General features: G+C 45.2%; 1 protein-coding gene across 1 annotated transcript; it reads left to right on the forward strand.

The window, feature by feature from the left end:
• Window positions 1-815: 815 nt before the first annotated feature.
• LOC117042044 (E3 ubiquitin-protein ligase TRIM39-like) lies at window positions 816-11167 on the forward strand. Its single transcript, XM_033141496.1, has 8 exons — window positions 816-1420; window positions 1586-1681; window positions 2218-2298; window positions 4584-4766; window positions 7106-7128; window positions 7452-7558; window positions 9485-9526; window positions 9935-11167. The coding sequence occupies exons 1-8, from the start codon at window positions 977-979 to the stop codon at window positions 10450-10452; spliced, it is 1494 nt and encodes a 497-aa protein (XP_032997387.1). The 5' UTR covers window positions 816-976; the 3' UTR covers window positions 10453-11167.
• The last annotated feature ends 346 nt before the right edge of the window (window positions 11168-11513 follow it).

An 11513-nucleotide genomic window follows, 5' to 3' on the forward strand; every position in this document is an offset into this window, starting at 1 on the left:
GGGAACACTTTGGTAATCTGGCACCTTGGGCAAGGCCAAAATTTGGTGCCCCCCATAGATCTCTTCGATTATTCCTTATCTCAATTTTGCACCGCCTCAGGGACCACCAAACAGCCCTAAACCTGGTGCTGACAAGAGAGACTGTGGTCTCTTTATGACACATGGTATTGTTTACATACAAACTGCACCTACATGGAGGAGGGATCACAGAGCATTTACTGTTGGGTTCAATCAGAACCTGTTGGGGATTGTCAGAGCACCAAAGACCTGCTGGCGTTTCCCTACTAGGCAACCAAAACTCCTATTCCCTTGGGTCCAGTACCAGGTTTCCAAGTATTGTTCATAAGTGTACCAAGCAAACATGTACATGAATGTAAGGGCCACATGTCTGAAGCCGCACAGGAAGACAGGCCTGACACCATTTTGACACCCCCCTGACCAAGTGTTTCTCTGCAAGGAGGGAGGAGGTGAGGAAACCTTCCCATTGTGTCAGGAACAAAGTGGGGGTTGCCCCTCCAGCTACTCAGCAGCCCTCTGCCTGAGTGAAAATCTCTGGCATTCTGATACCTGAGTGCCAGACACGTAGCCATTCCGGAAATAACAAACCCAGATGAAAACAAGGGTGTGATTAACTTGGCTGGGAGACAGGGAAATGTAAATATCTTTTCATGGGTGCGAGTCATTTCCTGAAAAGTGCATTTTCTGTAACCTCGCGGCACTTTCTCAGTTCCCATCAGCGCCACGCCCCCTTCAGACGATTGACGTCTTGCTCGTCTCCGTGTTGTGCTACGTGTTCACTTTCGATTTCCCCGTCTCCTCGGTTCGAAGGGATCTTCGCTTTGCAGGGATCCAGGCTGCGGCGACAGAAGGGATCCTCCGTCTTTGGACCCCAAATTTACCTATACCGCGGCGGGGCCGGATTCTCTTTCTCCCGCGCTGCCCAGACCGCGCATTTTGCGCTCAAGGAGGCGCACCCATGGCCGCCGCCGGGGACCCCTCCATAACTCTCCAGGACGAAGCGACTTGCTCCATCTGCTTGGATTACTTCCGCGACCCGGTGATGATCATCGACTGCGGGCACAGCTTTTGCCGAGCCTGCATCACCCAGTGCTCGGAGGGGCCGGGCCGCGACCTCTCCTCTTGCCCCCAGTGCAGGATAGCTTTCCCCCGGGGCGACCTCCGGCCCAACAGGCACTTGGCGAATATGGCCGAAGCGATCAAGCGCCTCCGCCTGCAGCGCCTGAGCCTGGCCGAAGGGGAGCCCAAGAAGGAAGCGCCAAAGTTGTGCGGGAAGCACTACGAAGCCCTCCGGCTCTTCTGCCAAGAGGACCGCGCCTTCATCTGCCTGGTCTGCAGGGAATCCCGGGCGCACAAAGCGCACGTCGCCCTCCCCATCGACGAGGCTGCCCAGGATGCTAAGGTAATAGAAATCGCCCTTCGTTTGGGGAGAATTTGGAGCAAGAAGGGGATGGGGAAAGGGTGACCATCCAGAATTCAGACATAGGCAAACTTTTGTGAAAAAGTGGTTTCTAAATCTTTTAATTAATGGTATAAGCGCTGAATGCCATTTTTTCTTTTCTTTCAGGATCAGCTCCAAACTTGCCTAAGAACCTTGAAGAAGGAGAGAGATGAAATTTTGAAGGAGGACTGGTGCAGTGAGAGAACAATTCAGAAGATGAAGGTAGGCAGGCTCCCAGTATGCCATCCACTGAACGCAGCTGCCTCCTTTTTGTGCTCTCCAGATGTTCTGGACTGCAGCTCCTCTCAGGCCCCTTAGAGGAGTTGTTGTTATTTAAATGTATATACAGACCTTCATCTGAGGCTCACAGGGAGTTGTCATCCCAAACATGTGGAGGGCATCAAGTTCAGGAGCCCAGAATATCTGTGTGTGCTCTCATGGGACTAAAATGACTAAAATAACCTGTGTATATTCATAAAGGTCTATAGTTGATAAATCATTGTATGACTAATAATCAAGAATGTTCACGGTTATATGGGCATGGATGCATGGGACTAACAACAAATCACAGCTAAATGCAGATAGGTCCATACAGCATAAGCTGAAGTGTATCAAGGCACCCACAAAATGCTTTCATAACATTTAAGATATAGAGATGGATGAACACGTTTAGGGCTTTAGAGGTCAGCACCAACACTTTGAATTGTGCTCGGAAATTTACTGGGAGCACTGAATGCCAATTTTTTTTTTTCTTTTAGGATGAGCTCCAAAGTTGCCTAACAATCTTGAAGAAGCATAGAGATGGAATTATGAAGCAGAAAACAGTTCAGAAATCGAAGGTAGGCTGGCTCCTAGTTTGCCTTCCACTGAACGCAGCTACCTCCTTTTTGTGCTCGCTAGATGTTCTGGACTGCAACTCCTCTCAAACTCGTTAGAGGAGTTGTTGGTGTTATTAAAATGTACATATCGACCTTCATCTGAGGATCACAGGGAGTTGTCATCCAAAACGTATGGAGGGCATCAAGTTTAGGAGCTCTGAATACCTGTGTCGGCTCTCATGGGACTAAAATAATCCGTGTATATTCATATAGGTGTATAGTTGATAAATCATTGTATGACTAAGAATGCTCAAGGTTATATGGGCATGGATTCACGGGATTAAGAACAAATCACAGCTAAATGCAGATAGGTCCATACAACATAAGCTGAAGTGTATCAAGGCACCTACAAAATGCTTTCATAACATTTCAGATACAGAGATGGATGAACACAGGATTTCAGTCGTGAATAGCTTTCAGGGGCAAAATGTGCAGCTGAAGACCTTTCGCTGGCAGGGGTGCCAACTTGAATAAAATATTGGAGGGGGCCAGGTAAGCCCCGCCCCACATAATTGATCATGTGAGGCAGTGCACACATACCATTTGAATGGCAATGCCTATCAACTTTGGGGGGCCCAGCCCCCTCAAATACCTTATTGGGGGTTGAAGACCACTATGAGCTGGCACCTCCTATGTTTGCAAGTACAGTGGTACTTAGGAAGTCGAATGTTTGGGAACCAAGGCGTGACTTCCGATTGGCTGCTGGATGTTCAGGTTCCAAAGAACATTCGAAAACCAGAACAATCCCTTTGTTCGACTCCCAAGGCGTTTGAAAACCAAGGTATGACAGAAGGAATCAGATAAGATAGTGGGCCAAGGTTGGAAATGTGTGGTTTGCAAAACAGGAGGAAGTAATGTTCTCGTCCAGGTCAGTAATAGCAAAGAAGTGGGTGAAAGGTTATCGCCAGGAGACTGGTGGTGGGTTTGGGAATGAATGAGAAAGAGATGACCCCAAGATGGCTGCTGGGAGTGTTCATTCTATTCTCACAGTGGCCAAACAGATGCCTTTGGGAAGCCCCCCCCCCCCCAAAAAAAAACCACTGGAAAAATGACCACCTCACCGATGGTTTTGTTAGGTGACACTTTCTGTTTGTTATGGTGCAATGAATAAGCCCTGGAGGAAGACCCTTCATCGCCTACAGACAGCCACCCAATCTCAAACAACTCCTCACCCACAATAATACAACAACAACAGGACTCAACATGGACACTGGCACCAGAGCCTGCAATAAACCCAGATGCCAACTTTGCTGCCACATAAACCCGGACAACACCATTACTGGTCCCAACAACATCAAACATACCATCTCAGGACTATTTAATTGCTCATCTTCCAACATTGTGTATGCCAGGGGTGTCCAACCAGTAGATCGTGATCTACCAGTAGATCCCCGGCTGATCCTGGTAGATCGCGGGATCCTTATCGTGTACAAAAAGTTACAGGGGGAAAGCTAATAAACTCTGTGCAATCCAATGACAATGGGTAGATCACTGCCAGGTTTTTTATACTGGGAGTAGATCACAGTCTCTTCGGAGCTGGACATGCCTGGTGTATGCAGTCAAATGCCAACAGTGCCCTTCAGCTCTCTATATTGGACAAACAGGCCAAACCCTACACCAAAGGATAAATGGACATAAATCTGATATCAGGAATCACAAGACAGAGAAACCAGTAGGAGAACACTTCAATCTCCCAGGACATTCTATAAAAGATCTCAAAGTAGCTGTCTTAATACAAAGGAATTTCAGGAATAGATTGGAAAGAGAAGTGGCTGAATTGCAACTAATCACCAAACTTAAAACCATGGAGAAACCTGGTCTGAACAAAGACATTGGATTCTTATCTCATTATACATGACAAAGCTATCTTTAGCCATCTCACCCCTTGCCTTTCCCTGTAAGACCCTGTAAAAATTGCAGTTGTCTTTCCTCACCTATCAGCTGATCACCCATTCCCACCACCCTTCTGAGTAATACCCCTCCGCACTCCCTCACTATATTTAAGGATCTGGTGACTTCCGTTTCAGTGTATCTGAAGAAGTGTGCATGCACACAAAAGCTCATACCAAGAACACACTTAGTTGGTCTCTAAGGTGCTACTGGAAGGAATTTTTTATTTTATTTTGAATAAGCCCTGGTGAAACTAAGCACAACTGGCTCTTTCCCCCTGTTTGTGCCTGTTTCCCTGGGGATGGAATCACAACAGCATGCTGAATTCGGTGTCTTTTGTCCTCTACTCTTTGCAGAAAGGTGCGGAAAACACCAGGAATCAAATTGCGAGAAACCAGGAACTTCTAGATGGAGTTGAAGAGATTAAGAAGTCAATTGACAAAACAGCCAGGGAATTCTCAAAGCGCAGTTCTCATCTCGCCAAGCTGATTAAAGAGATAGAGGAGAAGTGTCTGCTGTCTGCCTTTGAACTCCTGCAGGTGAGATTGCACTAGTAGATGTAAAAGCCCAGGGAAAATGGCGTGGAGGGACATTCCTCTCATCATTATTTTCTTGTGTACCCCTCCCCAACAAAAAAATGGGAAAATTTAAAAATTGTTGGACTTTGACATGTGAAAAGCGTACTGCAGATTTGTTTCAGGACAGACAAACCTTCATTTTTTTTACAAGTCATTATAAATATGATGGCAAATATGAAGACGCAGAATCTGATAGCAATATCACACAAAAAATGAGACTTTTGTGTTCTCTCACCCCCTCCCCTTTTGACACTGGAGAAGCCATAGGGTCGGAGTTAGTGCTAATCCTACTCAGAGTAGACCCACTAGAGACTTCCGGCGGCGACGCCATCGCCGGGTGGTCGAAGGCTGCTTCGGGTCCGAAGCGCCTTGTCCATCCCGGGGGTTAGGAGCCGCGCTACCGCAGCGCGCGGCTCCGGTTGGGGTGCGGGAAGAGCGTCCCGCACCCTGGGCTCCCCGGCTGCGCCCGCGGAGGCTCCGAACCCTTCCCCTGCCCCCCTGTAAAGGGGGAGTGGGGGTGAAGGGACAACGGAGCCGGGCTTACGGGGATATGCCCCAACCGGGATGCAAATGCGGCGGCAAAGCCCGCGGTGAGCGTCTAAGTTCTACCTGTGAAGAATGGAGCCAAAGGAACCCGGTGGTCGTGAGTAAATAATCTTGGCAGAAATCGTGTTTTTGGAACGATCCGGGGGGAAGGAGAAAGGCAGCCTGCCTCCCTCCCTTCGAGCCTAAGAAATTAACCAATTTGAGGGATTGCTGCCACAGAACTGGTTATAAAGTATTTAAAATCGATACATGAGACTGGCAAACTTTTTTCTTGGGAAGCTAACTAGCGGAAAATATCTCTATTTAAAGTTGCGGTGTTTGCGCTCCAGCTTAGGAAAATGGCGACGAACAAAGAGACAGGAGAAGAAATATGATACCCACTTCCTCCTCCTCTGCCAGTATGCTGGGTTTCGTCCTTGAACTGGTATTGAACTCTGGACTAACAGATGAACAAAGGCTCACTGCCTTGAAGGTGGAACTACTTTACAGAAAAGTTAAAGTCTTGTGTGGGGGTCTGAAATGGAACCAACTGCCCACAGAGGAGGCTAACAAAACTTTTGACACTTTGGAAGAAAATCTTGTCAAAGAGCTGAGAGGATGGATGGAAAGATGGAAAGAAACGAGTGAGCTACTTCGGAGAAGAAATTCGCTTGTTGGGGGTGGCAGCCCCAAGGCGATGTCAAGATTTGCTATATCCAGTCCCCGAGGTGTGAGCTCGGGGGCCAGGGACAGAGAATTAAGGTATTTACAAGAAGAAAAGGAATGCTACAAAGAACCGGAGAAGCTGAGAGAGGGAGAGTTGGACACCTCGGAGCTCGTGGCAAGGAGAGCTTTGGACTATGCCTGGATCTGTGGACGTTTGGAGAGGGAAGATGCATGGAAGTTCAGTGCTGATGCCATCAGGAGAAGAAGAATGGACAGAGGGGGTGTGGGGTGATGTATTAAGCAAAATCTAAAAGTAATCTGTTATGGTACTTTGAAATTGGAGGGTGAACACTGTCAACAATAGTTTGTTTTATTATCTGTTTGAACATGAAAAGAGATATTTTAAGTTTTTATGTTATTAGCAGCAGTTCAAAGGACAGAAGAGATAGATTTGATGAGGATGATCTGTGAGGATTTATGAGGATGTAGTATAAATAAAGTCGATTTAAGTGGTTTAAGTTTATAGATTAAGACGATTAAGATTAAGATGAAGATTAAGATGAATGTTTTTCTTTATATATATAATTAAGTTTAATTTTTTAAATGAAGAGGTTAAAAAGTAGATTATGGATATAAACTCGAAGGTGAAAAGGCAGGGGAAGTCAACTGTCAAGATTGGAAAAAGAAATTTTTTTTTTTTTTGAGATGTCTAATTAAGAAGGAAAATCATGGCAATTTTTGTATTAGATGTGTAATTGTATTTGTTTAGTATGTGTATAAATGTAGGTGTGGTTAAGGTTGTATGTGGTTATATGTAAAAATGTCAATAAATTCTTATAAAAAAAAAACAGAGTAGACCCACTAGAGTTAATGAACATGGTCAACTTAGGTTTGTTAATTTCAATGGGTCTACTCTCAGTAGACGCTATTTGAATACAACACATATTAATGGTCTTTTTTACTATAGTGTTGATGGTCTGTCCTGTTTTCATTGTCCTGTCTTGAAAGGAAGGTGGGCTGTAAATTTGCAAAATGCATTAAGAGTTAGTACTTGATGAACTGTAATAAACTTTGAAAAATGGAGCTCATTGATTTATCTTTCCTCCCAGGATATGGATCCCTTGCTGAGCCGGTAAGCCCCTGTTTACAGAATCATAGCATTGTAAAGTTGGAAAGGATCCTGAGGATCATCTTAGTTCCACCCCCTGCAATGCAGGAATATGCAGCTGTCCCATATTGGGATTGAACCTGCAACCTTGGGGTTATCAGCACCTTGCTCTAACCAACAGAGCTATTTTGCAAGATTGGGACAGTCCTGCCATTAGGCAGATTAAGGCCGCCATCTCAGGCAGCTGATTATGGCATGAATGTGAAGCAATTGCCAGTTATTCAACAGGAAAGTAATCAAGGAGCAATATAAGGCAATGCTTTATTTTAAGTCATATGTTCTTCCAGGTGCAACATAGAAATATCTGGGAAACCCAAAGCTGATCTGAATGAGAAAGTTGAGTTGTTTAATGAAAAACTACAGCTGGTGAAGACCAAGTTGCGTGAGGTTTCAGGTAACAGATTATGTTTTAACTAGGATAATAACAATCACATGAGTCAGTCAGGCTCACCCCCAAAAGAGACAGAAGTTTCCACTGCTGAGTTATATATATGGGAGTCCTTCCTCATCTCACATAGTGCATATCAGTATTGGCAGTTCACAAAGCCAGGTCTTGTTCTGTGTCTGTGGTTAATCCTGAAGTAATTAGAGCAGATCCTTATAAAAAGTCTGTAGAGTTATTCAGAGTACCGAGTCACAATAACACGACAGCTCAACCAAAGCTACTACTCAGTATTGAGAGACTCAAACTTTCTTTCTGAGACTGCTTTCCCTCATAGGGAACGAAGTAGTAAATATTAAACAAGTGTCCCTTTAACTCCCAGCATGACCAGCTAAAATCTTGCCTGCACGATTGGGACCACAGTTAAATATTGCAGCCTTTCTGGTTTCTCCCTCCAAAAATGAAGAGCAGTCACACACACACAAACACATATCCTGGTATATAGAGTATACATCGAATGTGAACTGTTCTAACATAGATGGTATCTGAAACTTTGTCTGAGTTTCCTCTTCACCTTTCTCTCCCCACCTCCAAAACTGACCAGTCCGAGAGCAGGTGAATTTGCATCCATCCTGGAATGGGAAAGAAGCATTTGGTCTAGAACCTTCCATGAGATATGAATGTTAGCAAATGTCCCACCCGGGGTCAGTTGTGAGACTGCCCCGAAACTGGAACAAAGCCTTGTGCACATTCCCAGCTACAAGAGTCCGGTGGCACATTCACATGCAATTGTTGCCCAGCGTGAAGAACAACACACACAAGCCATTGATTGAGGCTAAACTATTTATTGTAGGTAAAATGCAGAGTATGTCTCTGCTTGCCAGCTCAGAAAGCCAGAGCTGTGTGTAAACGCATCCAGCATCTATTGAGCCAGAAGAGAAAGTAAATAATGTACAATAACATCACATGGGTGAGAAAGCAGATAAGACAGCTGAATGCAGCTGGCTTTCTCACGGGTAAAAACGGACACAAATCACACCAGCCTCGCTGCTGCTGATTTTGCAGCTCGGCCTGTACAAATGTCCCAACAATAAAAGCTGGGCCCCAGTGGCTGGCATGGTTGGGCACTGCTGCTGAGACTGCTTTCAGATGGAGGGGAACTGGGAGGTGTTTGGCCTCATGTGCATGTTCAGACATGCGTATAAGACTGAAATTAACCGATCAGAGGGTGACTGTTGTGTTTTTGAATCCAGGAGGTGTGCCACAGCAGCTCAATCAGCACAGAGCCTAGGGGTCTTTTCCTGACCATTGACAATTGTTTTTGACCATTAGTTTGCGGGTCTAACGACACTGGGTCATCAAATGGGGTGAAATAGACGAATGCATGCCGTGCCTCTCCTGCCCCCTAGAAAGGAGGCAAAGAAACAGCGAAAACGTATATTTAGGAGTGACCGATTTTCGAGACTGTAGTGCTATACTTAATACCTCGGAGTAGGCCCAATGAACTAGAGAGGGCATTCTTCTGAGAAGACGTGTAGTCCATCTAGCTCAGGGGTGGCCAACGCCCAAGAGACTGCGGTCTACTCACATAGTTTTTTAGGAAGGAGGAAAGCCCCGTTTGGGGGGGGGGGTGAAGGGCAAAGATGTTGAACTTTTTTTAGGGGAACCAAAGTTGTTGAGCTTCTTGGGGGGGGACAAGGGTGCTACCGGTACATCACGATCTACCTGTTGGACGTGCCTGATCTAGCTCAATATTGTCTGCACTGGTTGGCAGCAGCTCTGGGGTTTCAGGAAGGAGTCTCTCCCAGTCCTACCTCAAGATTCCAAGGCTTCAACCGGGGACAGTAAACAACACAACTTCACTGGTATATGATTAAACATGCTGCAAGGTCTCTTCTGTTGGCCTTACAGCGGATATTTTACCTTTTTCTCTCCTAGACCGTTATCATTCCAACACAGTGAAATCAAAATGGATAAAAGGTAAGCTTCTATTTCTGGAGAGCAAAAACAGGCCGTTGCCACCCCAGCAAATGGTTACATTAACCATTTTCCAACTCAAGGGCCACATTCTCTTCTAAACAGCCTTTCAAGGGCCACTTGCCATGGCGTGGGGGGCCAGAGGGAAAAGTGGGTGAAGCAGCGAATGTAAATTTCATCTTCGTTTCTTCACACACAGTCTCCAGCTTTCAGCTCTCACCCTCCGGGTGCCCCTGTATTCTTGCCATCCAAAATTGGTTGTATGAATTGGCCTACTTTCGTCCTGCATTTCTCCCCTCCCAAAGAATACATGCAATTTGCGAGCTCGGTACGCTACCTTACGGAAGTAACTGATTCTGTTAAGTGTTTTGTCTTGTTTGTTTTACCATCCTGCTTCATGTTGTGTTTCAGAAAATGTGGTGTTGGATCCGGATACAGCCCATCCCAGATGTATTGTGTCTTCTGATGGAAAATCAGTACGGTGGGGAAAGGTCCGTCAGGACTACCCCTACAGTCCAAATAGGTTTGAATATGCTCGCTGTGTACTAGGAATGCAAGGATTCAGCTCCGGGAAGCATTATTGGACGGTGGATGTTGAGGATGTTGACCATTGGGCTGTGGGTGTAGCCAAAGAGTCTGTGGAGAGGGATAGAGAAATTGATTTTGAACCTGAAGAAGGGATCTGGGCAGTGGGGTTTAGCAATGGTCAGTTGAAAGCTCTGACTTCACCTCCTACCCCTTTGGAACCAGAAGAGGATCCAAGAGAGATCCAAGTTTCTTTGAACTATGAAGCAGGGACTGTGGCTTTTTATGATGCTGAAGATAAGACCCGCCTCTTTATTTTCCGCTCAATTGATTTTGAAGGGGAGGAAGTTTTTCCCTTTTTCCGGATCGTCAATTCGTCAACTTGCCTCCAGCTGGGCTCTTAAAGCACGAGGTCCTTGGCCTGTGCTTTGCCTTTCCTGTGTGCTCAGACGTTGCTGCCGAAAATCGGCTAATATCCATTCTATGCACATTGTCTTTGGAAGTCTGCACAGAAGAGCTTTCCGAAATGTGTAGCGGCACATTAGTGTGTCAGCTGCAGTGTGCAGGTGTGTCGTGCCAACGCTCCCCGTGCTCCTCCCGGGGCTGGGAAGCGGTTTAACCTTTGCTTTGCTAGTAAAACTGAATTACTGTGTCGTGAAATGATGCATCTCTAAAAGCATGTCACCAACATGGATATTCTGGAAAGCTCTGCTGTACAGGCTGCAGTTTCTATCCCATGCTCCAGTCCCTGCTTCCCCCTTCAGCATAAGACAAAGGTGTTTTGGTTTGACTGTGCAGATGACTACTTTATAATTCAGTACAGCAAAGGAGCACTATAATATTGCAAACAATGTTTCTTTAATTTTGCACCCTCTTGGTGGTGCCAATGCGGAATTTCCTCGCAATGCAAGTAGCAGCTTCAGAGGGATTTTCCTCGGGACCAAAGCAAAGGAGGAAAGGGTTAAATCTTCCACCGCATTTTTTTGATTCTCATAATCATCAGCTTCTTCCCTCACAGCATTTTGCCATTTTAAAAACCTGCATGCTAAATACAAGGCCATATTTTGTCTTGTTTTGACCGTTAGTTTATATTAACTATACTGATTATTAGCATGTAACTCCTCACGTTTTTTCTTTAGCTTTTTACGTTTATAAATCTGTGATTTGATGTCGCTATTGCAGTCTTTCCCTCATTTCATTAATCCGTCAATAAAGTTATAAAAAAATTCCTTTTAACCTTTGTTTTGACTCAACTAATTTTTTATGCTGCAGTTCTGTTAAGTATATTAAATTGCTTTTCTTAAAAGATTAAAGGAATCCTAAAAACTTTTTTAAGTACCATACTGAACAAAAATGATACAGATAATGTTCATAGCATAAGAATTATTTTTTTAAAAACCACCATCCCAGAAAAATAGGGAAAGTACGCTAACCAATTAACCAGGCCTAGGTTTAAAACCATCCC

Source organism: Lacerta agilis, chromosome 2, assembly GCF_009819535.1.
Source record: "Lacerta agilis isolate rLacAgi1 chromosome 2, rLacAgi1.pri, whole genome shotgun sequence".
NCBI lineage: Eukaryota > Metazoa > Chordata > Lepidosauria > Squamata > Lacertidae > Lacerta > Lacerta agilis.